At 51.3% G+C, this 18,965-nt stretch overlaps 1 protein-coding gene across 1 annotated transcript; it reads left to right on the forward strand.

The window, feature by feature from the left end:
• Window positions 1-319: 319 nt before the first annotated feature.
• CCL22 (C-C motif chemokine ligand 22) lies at window positions 320-13,712 on the forward strand. Its single transcript, XM_034672308.1, has 4 exons — window positions 320-363; window positions 8,119-8,222; window positions 9,449-9,572; window positions 12,102-13,712. The coding sequence occupies exons 2-4, from the start codon at window positions 8,150-8,152 to the stop codon at window positions 12,184-12,186; spliced, it is 282 nt and encodes a 93-aa protein (XP_034528199.1). The 5' UTR covers window positions 320-363; window positions 8,119-8,149; the 3' UTR covers window positions 12,187-13,712.
• The last annotated feature ends 5,253 nt before the right edge of the window (window positions 13,713-18,965 follow it).

Below are 18,965 nucleotides of genomic sequence, written 5' to 3' on the forward strand. Positions count from 1 at the left end.
GGGGACATGGAGGGTGAGTGCTGATGGGCTCAGTGCTTCTTTCTGGGGTGATGAAGATGTTTTGGGATGAAATAGTGAAGGTGATTACACGCCTTGTGAATATCTTTTAAAAAACCACTGAATTATATACCCTTTAAAGGGGTGACTTTTTATAGTATGTGAATTCTATCTTAAAAACAAAAACACAAACGCTGGGATCCAATCCAGACTCCCTAGTGTGGCCCCAGCAGATGGCTTCCGGTCTCTGAGGCTTGGTTCCTCATCTGAGGCACCAGGCAAGGGTAACTCTGGCTGTTCTGGGCTCCACACGTGGCTTCGAACTCTCCCTGGTGCTCTGTGCCTAATCGACCCCGGCTGCAGAAGGTGAGCGGTTAGGGTGCGCTGGGCTCTGCTGTCAGACCTGAGCGCCAATTCCATCCCCTCCCCTCACCCCCTGTGGACTGTCCAGTCCTCATCCGAGCTTCTCAGTTTCCACATCTGAGAAATGGGGATGCTGACGGTGGCCCCTTCTAAGTGTTGCCATGGGGAGATGGGGAGATCGTGAACTTATAATCCGAGACCCGGTACATCTGGTTCTCAGTAAGTACTACTGGGCAGCATCATCGCCGTCATCGTCATCACCGGCGTACAGGTTGTCATCGTGGCCACTTAGCCCCAAAGTCTTTTGCTTCTTCCTCCTCACCCTTCTCTCTCCATATCAGGATTTCCCGCTCCCCTCATAGTCTGCTTGTCTGGCCCAAGCGGTGGTCTGGACCTTCAAAGACCTCACGCCTTGGTTGGGCTTTTGACCGAGTCTCTTTGCCCAAAGCCCCCAGACTTGCCAGCCCGCTGTCCTCAATTAAACGTGCCCAGACTTCCGGCTCCTGCGAAGGCCGGGGTGCTGACCCTCACCCAGCCAAGTGTGGGCATGGCGGAGTGTCCTGCGGGAGGCTTCGGGGTGGAGTGGGGCTCACTGCCGCTCCAAATCAGGGGCCTGGTGAGTCCCCACAGCCCCATGTGGAGCCCCCTCCTGGGACACCCCCCCTTCCTGCTTTGGCGGAAAAGGGGAAGCTCTGAGGCAGCTATCTGGGGCAGGGACTTTCTCTTTGCATCTCCCTGGAAGCAAAAGCCCAGACAATCTACTTCTAGGAATTTATCCACCAGATGCATTCCCCTTGGTGTGTTTGCTCAAGGAAAGTTATTTCGGCCTCTTTTTTTTTTTTTTTTAATTTAAATGAAAAAGACTGGAAAAACCCAAAATGTCCATCAATAGGGTACTGGCTCTATACATTTTGGTGTGTCCGTACAGTGGAAAACCACACGGCCACTGGAAAACATGAGGCCAATCTAAGTGTACTACAGGCCACTGCTTCCAAGATGCATTTAAGGTGAAAAAAGCAGAGTACAGAACAGTATTATCGTATTTACTATATTCTGCCTGCCCTCCTGCCCTCCCGTCCTCCCTCCCTCCCAGCCTCCCATTACTTTCAAAGGAATACCTTTCTATATGTGCTTGCATATGCTTACACTGTTTCTGAAGGACAAACAAGAAATCATTAAGCCTGTTTTTCTCTGATGAAAAGAATGATACACAGAGGGGTGGTGGTCAGAGGTGGGAGAATTACTTCTCAGTCTACCCCTTGTGCTGCATACATTACAAAAGTTATCTTTTTGAATAAGTCCATCATGCACTGGAAAAAAGTTTCAAACCATACAAGAGGATATTTGGCGGGAAGTGAAGCCTCCCCTCCTCTGAACACCTGCCCCCACCCACGGCCCTGTTCCTGCCTCAGGGGTGACTAGTGAGATCTAAACTACGTATGGGTTGAATACTCATTTATATGTAATTATGTATATTTTTATTGAGGTAAGATACGCATTAACATAAAATTTCCCATTTTAACCATTTCAAGCGCACAGCTCTGTAGCACTAAGTACATCCGCATTGCTGTGCCGCCGCCACCATCCCTTCCAGAACTTTCTCATCTTCCCGAACTGAAACTCCGTCCCATCAAACAGCCCAGTTCTCAGCCGCTGTCCCCCACCAGGCCCACCATGAGCGTGACTCCCTCTATGTGCCTCCTGTAAGTGGAATCATACAGCATTTGTCTTTTTGCGTCTGGGTTATTTCACTGAGCAGGATGTCCTGGAGTTTCATCCATGTAGCATGCATCAGGATTTCCTTCCTTTTTAAGTCTGAATCATATTCCATTGTGTGTGTGTCCCACATTGTTCTTATCTGTTCATCTGTCAGTGGACTTTTGAGTTGTTTCCACTTTTATGTATTTTTTAATAAACAAAAATTAATTTAAACAAAGGAAGTTTGGGGAAGATCAGATTTGATCTGGGAGCTTTTCAGAGCAAGCTCAGAAGGATAGGGGCAGCATCACCTGCCCGCTAGGAGGGGAGAAAACGGCCCCGTGGGCAACCGCCGGTGATTCCCACCTTCAGCCCCGAGAGGAACTCCCCTTTCCTTGCTTTGAAAACTGGTCCCCTGAGTCCTACCTGGGAATTCAGGGCTCCTCGAACACTATACCTGCTTCTGCTCCTGCTCCAGGGAGACCGAGGGGCCCTGGAGGGCAGAGGCTGGCTGGCTGCCTGTGTGGCTCATCCTGCTTCCAAGCCCCAGGGAAGTGGGGTGATGGGATGGCAGAGGCTAGGCTGGCAGGAAGGGCTTGGGGCCCTGCCCAGTCCCTGGGGACGCAGGTGCTCTCCAGGGGGAGCCCCTGAGCCCACCCATGGAGGGGCCTCTGCCCTGGAGGGCCCCCTGCCCTGGAGGGCCCCATGTAAGAAAACCCCGAGTTCAGATGAAGAACCACCAGACCAGTTGTCTGCCTGTCACTTGCAATTTTCCAATGACAGCTAATTTTTCACAGGATGACTTCCACACTTAAAAATATTTCTTCTTTTTTCCTCATGTTTTTATTATGAAACACTTCATTTTTTAAGATTTTATTTATTTATTTACTTATTTATTTGAGAGAAAGAGAGAGAGAGAGAGAGCATGTGTGCACATGGGCCTGTGAGTGTGGGGCAGGGGAGGAGGTGGCAAGGAGCAGAGGGAAAGGAGAGGGAGAGGCAGAGGGAGGGGGAAAGAATCTCAAGCAGATACCCCGCTAAGCGAAGCTCCACCCACGACCCTGAGATCATGACCTGAGCCAAAATCAAGAGTCGGAGGCCCCACGGATTGAGCCACTCAGGTGCCCCTATTATGAAACACTAAATGCACAGGAATTTTTAGTTCAATGATGGCTAGCATATCTACCACCTAGCTGCAGCATTGTTACTATTTGGCTGCATTCCCTTTGTCTCTCTGTTCCCTCTCTGGGATATCAGTGTATACGTACAAGGACATAGACACACACAGCCACGTATAATGCACACACATGCATATATAAGCATACACACGTACACACTTCTATACATGTGCATATACACACACATCTACACACACACCTGCATATACACATGTACAGGCACACACATATATTTCCCCTGAACATGAACTCTTCAAAAGTAAGGTCCTCATGACCTTCACCCCTAAATGCTTTAGTGTGCATCTCTTAAGAACAAGGGCGTTCTCCTACATGTTCTTAAAGTCTTTATTCCACCTAAGAAGCTCAACAATAAAGCCCTAATATCATCTAATATTTAAATCTCCCCATCTGTCCCCAAAAGGTCTCTTGTAGCAGTTGGTCCAAAACTAGGATTCAAAGTCCACATATTGCACGTAACAGGCTATTCTGTCTCTTAAATCTCTTTAACCTTAAATGTCCCTATCCACTTTTTTTCAAAACAACATTGACTCCTAGTTGATCCTAGGATAGTTATCTTGTAGGAGGTCTGGAAGTTCCCACCTTCCGGAGATGTCTGTCTTCTCATGGGGTCATTCATCTTCCTCCAGCCTCTGTATTCCTTATAAACTGGAAGTTAGGATTAGAAGCTTGATCAGATTCTGGGTAACGCCTTTTCTTTCTTTTTTTTTTAAGATTTTGATTTTTTAGAGCAGTTTTAAGTTCACGGCAAAACGAAGAGGAAGGTACAGGGAATTTCCATATACCTTCTGCCCCCACGCATGCATAGCCTCCCACATTGTCAACATTCCCATCCAGAGTGGTCCGTTTGTTGCAACTAGTGAACCTACATTGACACCTCCTTATCACGTTGTTTACATTATGGTTTCCTCTTGGCTTTGTATTTTCTATGGGTTTGGACAAAAATGTGCTCATGACACGTATCCATCATTGTGGTATCATACAGAATATTTCCACTGCCCTAAAAGTCCTCTGTGCTCTGCCTCCTGATCTCTCCGTCCTCCTAATCCCTGGTGAACACTGATCTTTTTACTGCATCCATGGTTTTGTCTTTTCCAGAACGTCATAGAGTTGGAATCGTACACTATGCAGCCTTTTTAAATTGGCTTCTGTCACTTAGTCATATTTAAGTAAATGTAAGATTCCTCCGTGAATATTCATGGCTTGATAACTCACTATAACTCATTTCTTTTTTAGCACTGAAGAATATTCCATTGTCTCGATATGCCACAGTTTACCCATCTCCCTACTGAAGGACATCTTGGTTACTTCTAAGTTTTGGCATTTATGAAGATGAATATAGGCTTTTGTGCAGACATAAATAACTTCTCTGGGGAACTGCCAAGGAGTGTGATCACTGGATCCTATGCTGAGAGTATGTTTCATTTTGTAAGAAACAGCCAAACTGCATTCCCGAGTGACTGGACCATTTTGCATCCCCACCAACAACGAATTGGTGTTCTCAGTCCACATCCTCACCACCATTTGGTGCTGTCAGTGTTCCAGATTTTGGCCATTCCAGTGGGTACATCGTGGTACCTCACTGTTGTTTTAATTTGCATTTCCCTGACAACATACGATGTGGAGCATTTTTCTGTATGTTTTTGTTTTCTTTTTTTTTTTTAAAGATTTATGTATGTATGTATGTATGTGATCTCTATACCCAATGTGGGGCTCGAACTCACAACCCCGAGATCCCGCTCCCCCAACTGTGCCATTCTTTTTTTTTTTTTTCTAAGACTATTTATTTGAGAGAGAGAAAGAGGGAGGGAGAGCATGAGTGAGGGTGGGAGGGGCAGAGGGAGGGGGGAGAAGCAGACTCCCCACCGAACAGGGAGCCTGACATGGGGCTGGATCCCAGGACCTTGAGCTCACGACCTGAGCTGAAGGCAGACGCTTCACCGACTGAACCACCCAGGTGCCCCAAGCCATTCTTTTTTTTTTTTTTTAACTGATAAAACATATATACATATAACATAAAATGTACCATTTTAACCATTTTTGAGAGTCCAGTTCAATGACATTAAATACATTTGTGCTGTTCTGCACCTATCACCACATCCGTCTCCAGAACTTTCCCATCTTCCCAGACTGGAACTCCGGGCTCATTAAACACTAACCATTCCTGCGTCCCTCCAGCCGCTGTCTGTCCCTAGGATTTGACTGCTAGGACCCTCACAGAAGTGGAATCACAAGGTACCTGTCCTTCCGTGACTGGCTTTGGGTAATGCCCCTCGACACGAGGGCTTCCAGGTGATGCTGTGTGCTGCTGATGCCTGTCCATCAGGAGGCTCACTGGAGCCCCCTGGCCGCCCCCTGCCCCCCAGCGGCTCTGCCCCAGCGGCTCAGCCTCAGCCATCCACCCTGTCAGGGCCTTTTTTTTTTTTTTTTAAAGATTTATTTATTTATTTGAGAGAGAGAGAACATGAGCCTATGAGCGGGCAGAGGGGCAGAGGGAGAGGGAGGGAGAGAGAGAATCCTCAAGCAGGCTGTGCTGAGCGCTGAGCCTGAGGTGGGGCTTGATCCCAATCGTGACCTGAGCTGAAATCAAGAGTCTGACGCTCAACCGACGGAGGCCCCCAGGCGTCCCTTGCCCTGTGCCGGCCTGCGCACTTGCCTTGTCCTCCCTGGCAGGCTCCTTGGTGTCTTGTGCATTTCAGCTGGAATGTCACCTCCTCGTAGTGGCCTTTACTGGCCACCCCAAACTGCTTCCCTCTCATCGCTGTCTCTTTTCCTCTGTTTGATTTTCTTCATGGCACTCACGATAGCCCTGTTTCGTATTTGCCTGTTTATCGTCAGCCCCCAGGGTAAAATCTACGTTGGCAGGGATGTGTCCACTGTCAGGTCCCAGATCCTGGCACCGTCCCTGGCACATGACGGGGGCTCCTATTAGTTCCCTCTTGCTGCTGTCACAAATGACCACAAACATCGTGCCTTCGAGCAGCACAAACCGACCGTCTTACAGTTCAGGAAGTCGGATGCCCTCAGTCAGTTTCAGTGGACTGAAATCGAGGCATCCACAGGGCTCTGCTCCTTCTGCAAACTCCAGAGGAGAATCTGTTTTCCTTGCCTTTTCCGGCTTCCAGAGGCTGTGTGTGTGTCCCGGGCTCATGGTCCTGCCTCTCCCAGACTTCTGCTTCTGTTGTTCCATCTCCTGCTCTGAGTCTGACCTGCTCTTCTAATGACTCCACGAGGACATTGGGCTCACCCGGAGAACCCAGACAACCTCCCTATTTTACAATCGTTAACTTAAATGCATCTGCAGAGTCCTTGTTACCATGTAAGGTCACATATTCACAGATTTCAGGAATTAAGATGTGGGCACATTGGGGGGACCATAATTTTGTCTACCACAGGGCTCAATAAATATTTGTTGAAAGAAATGAATAAATGGATGGATGGGGCCCTCTCCAAATGGAGAGCTGAGTTCTGAATTTCTAGGCTGACACAGTCACTTACCGGCTGTGTGACCTTGGGCAAACCCCTTATTCTCTGAGCCTCAGTTTCCTCCTTCGTTGGATGTGTTCTGAGCACCCACTGTGTACCCCACTCTTGGTAGACGCTGGGAATGCCAAGACAGATATAAGCAGACCCTTGTCTTCCAGGAGCGTGGAGTTTGGCTTCTGGGAAGGGGCCTGAGAAAGAGAAAACCTGACATAGTCTGCTCAGAGCCATGTTCTAGGTCACCCCACAGAACTTTTAAGTCCTGAGGGGGTGTGCTTACCTAGAAGATGACATTTCAAATGGCTCTTGATACATGAGTAAGAGTTTATGTGGTAGAGAAGTAGAAAGGGCATTGATGGCCAAGGACGGGCTGCAGAGCTCTTTGAGGAAGTGTGAGGAGTGTGGCGTGACCCCTCAGAGGAGAGAGACCAGTGTGGGAGGGAGCATGTCTGGGAAGGAGGCCTTGAAGGCCACAGTTAGGAGCTTGGGCTCTGCCCCCAGGCCAAAGGGCCACAGCAGGGCTCTGAAGCAGGAGAGAGGCCTGTGCAGCCTTGAATCTGGGCCGCTCTGGCTGCTGTGGTGTGGAGCAAGGGGACCGAGGGCCAGTGTCGGAGCCTGGGGTGGAGGTGGCTGGACTGGGCAGAGACAAAGGGGGTGGAAGGGAGGGGAAAGATCCAAGAGAAATGTAGAAAGTAGAGTCAGCAGAATATGGTGAGGGATTGAGAAGGGGGTGGGTGAGGAAGAGACTGGAGACAGCTGGGAAGGAAGAACAGGCAGGAGGGAAGTGTGTGGAAGCATTTTGCAACTGTTGAGGGGATCATGCATTGGCCCAAGTTGGGATTTTGGGAGAAGCAATAGAAGATGCTGGTGGGGGCACAGAAACCAGCCCAACGGGTTCTCAGGACTCTCCTTTTGAAGAGAGATCGGTGATGAAGATTTTCGAGGCTACTAGGTGAGGGTTTAGGACTGGTCAGTCCCTGTCCACATCCTCACTGCCTTATGAACAACCACTGAGGTAAACAGGTAGGGCTGTGAAACCATCTCCCCCATTTCCAGACGGGCAAACTGATTCCCAGAGACATCCAGTGACATGGTGAAGGCCATCCAGTCAGTCGACCCTGGGGAGCACAGGCCTCTAAGAAGCCCAGCTCACGGGGGATTTTGCAAGTCTCTTGAGACTCAGAGGGGAGGACAGGGTGGGGGTCCCCTCTGAGCTGTTCCCAGCCACAGAGAATTTCCTTTTATTTGGAGGAAGCGGGAGTTCTTCTTTCATAATGTGAATGTCAGAGATTCTGAGCCCACCAGTGACTAAGAGCGTCTGAGGCCTGTGGGTGTAGCAAGTGTTTAAATACCAGACCTTCCTGTCATCCGGTGATTACAGACACCTGAGCTGGGACACAAAGGACAACAGCATGGCCAGCCTGAAGACTCCGCTCCTGGCTGCCCTTGTCTTCCTTGCTCTGATACTTCAAGCAACTGAGGCAGGTGAGGCTGGGGAGAGGGAGGACTCCCTGCAAAGGCCAGGGTCAGACACTGCGGTGTCTTCCTCATGAAGCAGGAGGAGCACTGGACTGAGGGCAGGTGACTCCCGTTTGCTGCTGGCTCTGGGCTAGTCAGGGTGCTTCTCTGGGCCTCAGTTTATACATCTGTGAAATGGGTAGTCTCAAAGGCTCAGAGTCTAGGATCTGTCTCAACTGGGCTGGGGGACTGTGGGGGGCATGGCCTGAGTCCTCTACTCCAGAGAACTCAAGCATAGGACCCTTGGGGTGTGGAGAAGGAGCCGCCAAAGGGGGCCATGTGGGGTGGGAAAAGGCAGGAGCTGGGGTAAGGGATATTCCCTTGGAAAGCTGGTCCTGCTCTCCTGCCATCTCATGTTTGCTCCCGAGCCTGCCCTCAGCACGGAGTCTCTACCTTCTCTTCTCCATCGCAGTGTAAATCCTCCTGCCCTGTGTTGGGTCGGGGCATGAGCACTGGACTGGGAGACAGGAAGCTAGGAACAATAATTACTCAGTTTTGGGGGTTCCTGGGAGCTTTTCTTGCACTAAAGGCTCCATCGATTTGGTACTATTATCACCCCTTTGATCGGAGGAGGCAAGTGGGCCTCAGAGATACTGTGTGACTTGCCCAGGATGGCCTGGTGCCTCGGGGCAGAGCAGGACTCGAACCCAGGTCTGCACGACTGGACTCTGCCTGAGCCCTTATCCTGACTCTCCAGAGTCATGCTGTGTGACTCTGGGCAAGACCTCCCATTCTCTGGACCTCAGCCGCCCCATGTGCACCACGAAGCTTCGAGTAGGTGTGAGCTGCAGCCGACTTCTGGGATGGCCTCGGGACTCATCTGAACACACGTCTGACTCAGCGGGGCTGGGGCTGGGCGCCCAGCGGTTTGGACAAGTTCCTGGTCATGTTGACGGTGCCGGTCCACGGGCCTCACCTTGGCTAGCTGGGGCTCCCTCCTGGGCAGAGTCTCGGGTCCCACCTAGAAGCCTAGCGCTTCACTGATTCTCAGTCCCTGCGAGTCTCTCCCTCCCTGGCAGACCCACCCGGCCCTTCGTGCTCCTCAGAGACCCTGCTGGTGGGGACTCTGAGGGCCCAGAGTCCTCCAGACACCAACCTTCCACATGAGAACAGAAGTGCTGGCTCGGAGGTTGGGGCCAAGTGTGACCTGTCTGTGCCCAGCTTGTGATTCTAATGAGCCCCCCCCCACACAGGTCCTTACGGCGCCAACGTGGAGGACAGCATCTGCTGCCGGGAATACTTCCGTCACCCTCTGCCCCTGCGCATGCTGAAGTTTTTCTACTGGACCTCGGACTCGTGCCGGCGGCCCGGCGTGGTGTGAGTGTGGGGCTGGGGAGGCAGGGCCTGGGGGGGCAGGTGGGAGTGGGCAGACCCAGGGTTCAGAGGGGTGCAACGGGCCTTCATCCTTGGAGGCCCTCGGCCGGGCTTGGAGAAATCCTGTGGTCATTCAGCAAAGACCATGGGGCCCGTCCTGGGGGCCGGGCGGCGCGGGCCGAGGCCGCGGAGCTGAATGAGCCGGGCGCCGTTGCGGGGCTACGCGCTGGGGTGCGCGTGGGCAGCGGGAGCTGGAGCGCGGGGAGCGGGGTCCCGGCGGCGGGCCCGAGCCTCTGAGTCAGCAGCCATGCTCCCATCGAGGCATCTGGAATCCTCCCCGGCGCCCTGGGAGTTATTTGAGGCAGCCCATTCTTCCCCGGAGAGTACAGAGCTGCCAGAGAGTGTGTGCCACGGCCAGGCGGCCAGGAGCGACTCTGAGCATTCCGGTGTGACCTCGGTCACCCGAGTAGCCTTCCTAGGAGGACTGCGAGCCTTTGCATTTTGCAGATGGAAGAACAGGTGCGAGGTGGGTGGGGGCGGTAGAGGGAGTAGTGATTCGCCTGAGGCTGTGCTGCTGGAACCGTCCCTGTTCAGGGATTTCTCCTGAGGTTTTTGTTCTCCTTTGCCCCTTTCCCTCCAGGTCTTGCCTCCTCCTCCTTGGCCTGGAACCCCGGGCCCACGCCTGCCACTGGCCAGGTGACACGGCTTGTCCCTGGGCAGCCCCTCCAGACTGCCGCCTGCCAACCCACTCAGTGGTCGGAGGGGGGGGGTCTGGGCCTGGGGCCTCAGGACCCCCTTTGGGCTCCGTCATCTTCTTATCTTCCTCCTCCATACTTCCATTGCTCACAGGAGTCTGTGGGTGAATAACAAAGAGGGCCGAAGTGGGTTTGTGTTGCTTCAATGCTGAGCCTCAGTTTCCCCATTAGTATAACAGTAGTGATCACATTTATTTATTTATCTGTCTAGCTATCTATTTATTTATTTTTAAAGATTTAGCTTTTTTTTTTTTTAAAGATTTGACTTTTAAGTAATCTCTACACCCAATGTGGGGCTCAAACTCACAAACCCGAGATCAAGAGTCCCACGCTCCACCCACTGAGCCAGTCAGGCCCCCTCCTTCATTTACTTTTATTTATCAAATCTGTAAAGAGTGCTTGCTAAATGCTAGGCACTGCTTAAACACTTTATAAATTTGAACTCATTTAATCCTTGAAACAGCCCTACGTTGTAGGTACTGTTATGGTCCCCTTTCACCAGGTGAGGCAAGGGGCACGGAGAGGTTATGGAACCTCTTGGGCGGCACAGGGCACGGTAGTAGGAAATGCCCAGTGCCTGGCGTATAATAGATGCTCAGTAAAAGACAGCACACGAGATTATTGGATTTTGAGCCAGAAGGGACCCTAGAAACAATGTGTCTTGACGGGGAGATGGAGGTTCAGAGAGGGCTCAGTCTTGCCGGGTGTCACACAGCAGCCAGGGCAAGCTGCCCACATGGCCAAGATCAACATTGCTGCCTTCTTTGTTTTTTCTGTTCATTGGTTGTCTGTGGCGTGGGGGCAGGTCAGGGGAGTAAGGGGGCGTGGAGCTTCCAGGCCGCTGTGACAGGCTCTCGAGAGGCAGGAAGGGAGTCAGGCTGCAGGGATGTCCCTGACTTCCAGCCAGCTTTAAGTCCACTTCTGCCAACAATGGCTGAGGCAGGGTGCCCTCCTGGCCTGGTACTTACCACACCTTGGACAAGGGTGGAGACTTAGCCCGCGATTGCCATGTGATCTTGGGCCAGTGCCTACCTCTCTCCTCTGTGCTTGGGGCCCCCAGAGGGGCACAGTGAATCAGACCTTTCCAGCTCTGGCACTCGGGCAAGCTGCTTACCCTTTTGGGCCTCACTTTCCTCACCTAGGAAATGGGTAGAATAACAGAGTCTCATAGGATTTATTAAGAGAATCATTGTTAAAAGTTCAGGCCAGCTCCCGGCGCAGTTACAGAGCAATACTCTCTGCCGGGCATTGCTCTGAGCCCTTCAGCCTATAGAAACTCATCTAATCTTCATTCAGATCCTATGAGGTTGGACCACAGTTACCATCCCCATTGTACAGGTGGGGAAACAGCGATGGCGGAGCGAGGATTTTAACCCCGATGAGCTGACTGCAAATTTCACGCTCTTGGCTACTACCCAATATTCTCTCCCCCAAGGCAATGTCAGCAATGGTCATGAGACTCCTGGGCATTTTCTCCCCTGGCCTGACCTGGCACCTAAGCCTGGGGCTGAGGGACTGAGAGTCCAGGAAGTCCTAGCTTCTTCTCCCCCGCTCCCCCTGCAGAAGTGTGTTTACATGCAGCAAGGGCCTAATAAATGTTGAACCACTCCACACAGCAGGTACTCCTGCACGGGGCGGGTGCCCCATAAATGCTGAGCCAGTCTGTATGGTGGGCATCTTTGCATACAGTAAGTGACTCATAAATCCTGAGCTTCCAGAAAAGGCATGTGGCATCTTTGCTGCGTGCTAATACTCCCTTATTCCTTCCTCCTTCCAGCTTCCTAACTGTCAAGGACCGGGAGATCTGTGCTGACCCCAGAATGCCCTGGGTTAAGAAGATTCTCCAGAAACTGGACCAATGAGGGAGGGCCCTGCCCTGACGACCATGGCCTTGGCTCCTCCAGGAAGGCTCACAGAGCCACACCTCCCGGCCATTACAGCTGCCCTCCAGCACAAACCTGTGCCAACGAATCTCTCCGCCATCTTTCATCTCTGTCCCTGAAGCTGTCACCCTCAGACGAGCCTCCAAACTGTCACTCATCTCCCCTCTTATCCCTCCAGTCCATCCTCTGCCCCACCATAGCCAGAGAGGCCACAGTCCTGCTCAGTTACTCCCTGGCTCCCCATCGCCCCAGGCTGAGGTGAAACTGGGGAGCCTGGCACTCCTGTCTCCCGCCCTGCTTCACTTTCCTTTACGCATGTTGGACTCCAGCTCCCTGTTCTCCAAACTCACGCCGTACAATCCACTTCCAGGTCTTTCTCTAGCTACTCCTGATGCCCAGGATGTCTCCCCATCACCTGTGCGTGTCCAACCTTCCCGGCCCTCCAAGGCATTGCTCAGCCCAAGCAACCAGTTTTATTTTTCAGATGTCCCCTGACCCTCTGCCCCCTCTTAACAGCCCTGATCACAGCCTGCCCAGAATTCTCAGGACTTGGGGGCTTGTCCTCCAGTCCCACTGGCTGGACCGAGGTCCCACACCTGAGTTACTTTGTCTCCTGGCCTCTAACACAGAGCGCAGAGTGCAGGGCCTGGCTCAGAATCAGGGCTCAATGAATAGTTACAGTATCAATAAAAGTAATGTTCGTCTCCCAGCCCCCACCCCTGAAAGACCCTCACGCATCGATACAGAGACCCAAGTTCATTTAGAAAGCAGCCAGCTGAGTCAATTGTGAAGCCTCAAATTTGCCCAGATTCACCTCTCTTCCCCATTTTACTTATGTTTTGGGTCTCTTTACTCTTCTTGTTTCCCTCTGGTCTTAACTGCTCCTCCAACCTTCAACCTCTTCAGAGTCCCCCACTTTCCCTTCTCTTTTCCCAAAAAACCAGTAACCAAATTTTCACTATGGTGTGAATGACTGCCCTTGGCTTTGTATTAACAAGGTCTGGCTATATTTCTGTAAGGAAAGAGGGCAAATGCTTAAGAGGCCAAGTGGATGAATGGAAGAATTTTGGGAACTGTGTGGGAGGGGGACAAGGTGGAGATCTTCTGGCCCTGGGAGTGTGTGGGGGCATAGCTGAATGAAAGAGCCTCGGGTGGAGATTGTTCTCAGGTGGCAGGGATTTGGGGCTTATCTGCACTTCCTTGTGGACCATAGATTCACCAGGCAAAAGAAATAAACTTTATACGTGCTTGTTTCTTTCTAAGGGGCCTGGGCAGTGCAGCAGGGTGCTCATTGCTCTGGGATTCTGAGACCATTGGACTTCTCTGAGCCTCACTTGAGAATGAGAATACCATCTTCTGGGGTGGCTATGGGGCTTAGGTCCAAGACACGGGGAATAAAACTCCTCCCTGGATGTTAACCTGCCCACTGTCCATGCATAGGGCCTCCAAGCATCCTGGGATTTCCCCTCCCCTCCTGTCCTGCCGTGTCACTCAGGCCTTCTTAAAAAAATAAATCCTCTAAAACAGCGTCTGCTTGGTTCCTTGGCATTTGCTGTCCCGGTAAGAGGGGGCGACGGTGCCCCCTCTCTTCCAATGGGGAAGCCCTTGACTTTACTGACGTGTGAGCTGGCCTGCCCAAGGCCAGCTTGTGAGGCGGTGGGTAGCCAGGACATGAGGACCTGGGGAGCTGCTGTGCAGGTGCCAACCCCCAGGCCTTTGTCCACCAGGCCTGTCTCCTGCCAAACCTCTTGTCAGGGGGATCTGATGAAATCACTCATTCAGTCCCCGCGTCTGGAGTTCTAGGCAGAATATTCATTCATTCAGTCAGTCAGTCACTGATTCAATAGCCCAACCTCAACCTTCCCGCTTCAAGTGTCAAAGCAGAGAAGGAGAGTGTATTAGTCAGGAAAGGCTGCCTCCTGCAGCAAATAGCTCCAACATCTCAGTGGCTCAGTTACATTCGAGCTCTTTTCTTCGTGTGACATCCGATCCTGGTCTGTGGGTGACCTTCCACATGGTCATTCAGGGACCCAGCCTCCTTCCCTCTCATGGTCCCGCCCTCCTCCAGGACCTGGACTCCTCTCCAGGAGAATGACACTGGTGGGAACCAGGCCGGGAAGCAGGGCTCCTGGCTTCTGTCCCCCTGCTGTTGGCAGAGCTCAGTCACGTGGCCACCCTGACCACAAGGGATGCCGGGAAGTACAGCCAAGCTGTGAGTCTGGGAGAAGGAGGGAGTGAGTCTGGGGGCATCTAGTTCATGTGCTGAATGCCTCTGAACTCTCAAATGGGCCCGCTTTCCTGGAGTTCTGGATGTAGCTCTTTCTACCAAAACAACAGAAAAGGACTCCTCCATCCTTGGCGACATTATTATGTCAGTTTAGACATCGCTCCCCAGACATCTTGGCACCGGTGGCCTTTGCTCCCCTTTAGATCTGGCTCTCACGGTGGAATTTCCAGGGCAGTGGCTTCAGACACCAAGTGTGCTATTCTGGGAGGCAGGGAGAAGCGTCGGGAAGGGCATGTGTCATGGATTCAGACCATCACAGGAACTCTTACTGACTGGTGTCTAGAGCAAGCTGCTTGGTCCCTGCGAGCCCCAATATCTCCCTCCGTGAACAGAGGGCGATAAAAACAGCTCTCAGTGCACGAGGTTGTGCGAATCCAAGGAGATAAGAAGGTACGCCTAATAACAAAATGGACAGAGGCTTGACTATGTATTTCTCTGAAGAAGAAGATGTTCAAATGGTCAACGAGCTCTTGCGAAGATGTCCAACATCCCTCATCATCAGGAAAATGCAAATCAAAACCACAAGGAGATAATAGCTCACACCCATTAGGACGGCTATTATAAAAAAAGACAAACAATAGAGCACGCACGACTCTTTTGTAAAAATTTATTTTTTTAAAGATTTTATTTATTTGACAGAGAGACAGCCAGCGAGAGAAGGAACACAAGCAGGGGGAGTGGGAGAGGAAGAAGCAGCCTTCCAGTGGAGCAGCCCGATGTGGGGCTCGATCCCAGAATGCTGGGATCATGCCCTGAGCCGAAGGCAGACGCTTAACGACTAAGCCACCCAGGCACCCCGTAAAATTTATTTATTTTTATTTAAATTCGGTGAACTTATAAAGTACTCTTGGTTTCAGGAGCATGACTCTTGATCTCGGCTATAAGTTCAAGTCCCACGTTGGGTGTAGAGATTACTTAAAAATACAGTCTTAAAAAAAAAAAAGATGAACAAGATTGGTGAGGCTTTGGAGAAATGGTAACCCTTGTGCACTGGCAGTGAGAGTGTAAAATGGAGCAGTCACTGTGGAAAACAGGAGGGCAGTTCCTCAGAAAAATCAAACATGGAACGACCGTGTGATCCAGGAGTCCCACTTCTGGGGACAGACACAAAGGAACTGAAGGCAGGGACTTGACGAAATGTTTGTACATCTGTGTTCATAGCTGCATTCTCCACGATCACCGAAAGGTGGAAACAGCCCGAGTGTCTGGTGAGCGGAGAGACAAAATGCGGTGCGCACACACAACGGAATATTGTTCAGCCTTGAAAAGGAAAGAAAGGCTGGCACTTGCTACAACACGGAGGAACCTCGAGGACGTGATGGTAAGTGAAATAAGCCAGTCACAGACATACAAATATTGCCTGATTCCTAGAGGAGTGAAACTCGGGTGACAGAACGTGGACTGGTGGTTGCCGGGGGTGGGGGAGGAGGAAGTGGGAGTTAATTGTTTGATGGGTCCTGCGGTTCAGTGTGGCAATATGATAAAGTTCTAAAGATGGATGATGGGGATGGCTGCACCACGCTGTGAATGTGTTTAATGTCACCGAACTGAACATTTGGAAACGGTTAAAAAGGTCGATTTCATGATATGGAGACTTTACCGCAGTATAAAAGAGGCTGTGGCCGGCCAGGGGCACGGATGCGGGAGGGCCAAGTGCCCGTGAGCAGCAGTTCTTACGGACCCAAAGAGGTGAGCTGAGCAGAGTCAGGTGAGGCGGGGAAGAATTAGGCAGGACCGTGCCCAGGGGCCATCTCACTGGCCACCCTGTCCCTCCTACCATCCTGGGTCCCCACAGGAGTGTCCCTGGCGCCCCGCCCTGCTTCCCACAGCTGTTTCTGTTCTGCTTCGGGGCTAGGGGAGTCCCTCATGTCCTGCAAGAATATGCAGGCTTGCCTGCTCCCTGGGGCACCCAGGCGGAGTGGCAGATGGCCCGAGGAAGGTGTGGGCCGAGATGCGCCAACCCCTCCTCTCCGCTAACCGCCTGACGAAACCCTTTGTCCTGCCACCGAGGGCCGTTCTGATTGTGGCTCTAGTGATTCCTCAGCTCGGAACCCCCCAGCTCCCCTCTGCCCCTGAACAGGACTCTCGTTCCTCACTGCAGCTTCCAGGTGTCCAATGGCAGCCTTCCTCAGAGCTCATGGCACCGGACCATCCCCCATTCCCTTCTTACCTTGGGTAGGTGTGCCGTCTGCCTGGAATAGCATGTCCAAATCTGGCCCATCTGCCCAGGGCGGGTCACTTACAGATCACAAAGGGGCTGGCACTTCTCCAGCCAGAGATCTAGGGTTGATGGCCCATCAGTCCACCATGAGCAGCGGGGCAACCTGTCCGCCGGGGTGGCTGTAAGTGGCACATTGAAGTCCACAATATTACTCATACCAGATTCTTGCCAAGAATATGGAGCCAGGATCTAATTGAGTCTGTAGCCCTAAGTCCGTTTTACAGGAAGAGCACAGGTTAGGGGAATGAATTAGATGACATCACAAGGAAACCATTTAGATAAATGAAGAATGAGAACAGTGTATAAGACAACTGTCTTTTCCTAGGAGTTAGATCTTCTGCTGTGCTGTGCTGTCTTCAATAAACCTTGCACAAAAAAAAAAAAAAAAAAAAGACAACAGTCTTGAAACTCTTCAGAAAGTCAGTGCCATGAAAACTGAGCAGGGGGTCTGCTGTAGACTAAAAAGAAATGTCATCTGCAAGGCATAAACCTAGACTGGATCCTGGTCCAGAAAATAAAAGTAAGAGAGAAGGAGAGAAGGAGGGAAGGAGGAAGGGAAGGAGGAGAGGACGAAGAAAGAAAGAAAGAGGAAGGAAGGTGAAGCTATAACATACATCCTGGGGACAATGGAGAAATTTGATTATTAATTGAATAATACATGACATATAGGAATTCTTGTTAATTTTGTTAGATGGGCTAATAGTATATTTATGTAATTCAGTGCATTTTTATACTATGGAGATGCATGCTGAAGGCTTTAGGGGCAAAGTTTCAGACATCCATAATTTACTTTGAAATGGCTTGGCAAAAAAAAAAAAACAAAAAACCCAAACCAAGAAACAATGAAGCAAATATGGGAAAATGCTAATCATTGAATTTAGGTGCCAGAGATATGAAAGGTCTTTGTTGCATTCCTTCTTCTTTAAGGTTTATAATTTTTTAAAATTTATTTTTATTTTTAAAGTTTTTTTGAGAGAGAGAGGGTGCGTGCATGAGCGGGGGGGGGGGTTTATAATTTTTTAAAATTTATTTTTATTTTTAAAGTTTTTTTGAGAGAGAGAGGGTGCGTGCATGAGCGGGGGGGGGGCGCAGAGGGAGACAGACAGAATCTCAAGCAGGCTCCCGAAAGAGGGGCTCAGTCTCAGGACCCTGAGATCATGACCTGAGCCGAAATCAAGAGTTGGACACTTAACTGACTGAGCCACCCACACACTCTGTTCAGAATTTTCATAACAATAGCGTAAAAGAAACAAAGCAAAAGCCTGCCCCTTTTCTCGATTTAAACATTGTCTTTCATTCCTGCTTTCCTTGATTCCTGGACAAGCATAAAGGCCTCTCTCCCTCTCCCAGGCCCACAGCCTTGGAGTCTATGGTAGGACTTCTCTCTCCTATTGAGCTGGGGCTCCATGGAGCAAGGACCCGGCGTATTTGCCGTTGGGTCTCCAGTCCTACCACAGGGCCAGGCACACAGCGGGGCTTATGGGCAAACACTCAGGGCTCATGCGTGCCAGGCGCTGTGAAAGTCTTTCATTTCATGAACTCCCCCAATGAGTGAGTTGGCAGACGCTTAACGGCTGAGCCACCCAGGTGCCCCTAAATACTTCTTTGGAGCAAAGTCTGGGGCCACAGGAACAAGGGTCTTAACCCTCCAAATCCCTGCCCCACCTGCCTCTTGGCCTTTATGAAGTATGCAGCTTCCCAGGACTTGTCCCTTGCCTCTCCTGCCTTCTCTTTCCTGGACGCCTTCCCCTCCCCAGCCCCTTCCTTGCCCCTTCTTCTCCCACTTTTCTTCCTCCCCCTTCCCTTCCCTTCCTCCTTCTCTTCTTTCTCCCCTTCCCCCTGCCCCCTTCTTCATCTGCTCCTACCTCCTTGGGCAGAGCAGAAAGAACCTTGGACTGCAGGTGTGGTGACGTCTTGTCCCTCTCTCGGCCTCAGTTTTCCCAGCCATAAGAAGAGGGGCTGGATGATGGAAATGTGAAGGTCACCTGCTTCATATCTGCATGGACTGGGACGGACTCTGTGAGCCTGAATGCAATCGGTCAATGCCAAGGGTGCTCCTCCCCATCACGAGGGAGGGTCCAGCCTCCCATGTCCGTGCCCCAGCAGCCCACCTGTGCTGGGTGAGAGAGGGAGCCTCCGGCCTCAGGAGCTGAGACCTCTCTGCCCAGTCCAGCCTGAACCAGTTGGCTCCATAGCCTGGGGCAGTGGCTCAAGGACACACTGGTTTCCGGCTGGCTAGTTGCCAGAGAC

The sequence above is a fragment of the Ailuropoda melanoleuca genome, chromosome 12 (assembly GCF_002007445.2).
Source record: "Ailuropoda melanoleuca isolate Jingjing chromosome 12, ASM200744v2, whole genome shotgun sequence".
Taxonomy (NCBI): domain Eukaryota; kingdom Metazoa; phylum Chordata; class Mammalia; order Carnivora; family Ursidae; genus Ailuropoda; species Ailuropoda melanoleuca.

Bases quoted from the DNA above. Each gene is read 5' to 3' on its own strand.
- CCL22 (XM_034672308.1), top strand. From the start codon at position 8,150: ATGGCCAGCCTGAAGACTCCGCTCCTGGCTGCCCTTGTCTTCCTTGCT. The intron at 8,223-9,448 runs GTGAGGCTGGGG...CCCCCCACACAG, and splicing joins ACTTCAAGCAACTGAGGCAG to GTCCTTACGGCGCCAACGTG. The intron at 9,573-12,101 runs GTGAGTGTGGGG...TCCTCCTTCCAG, and splicing joins TGCCGGCGGCCCGGCGTGGT to CTTCCTAACTGTCAAGGACC.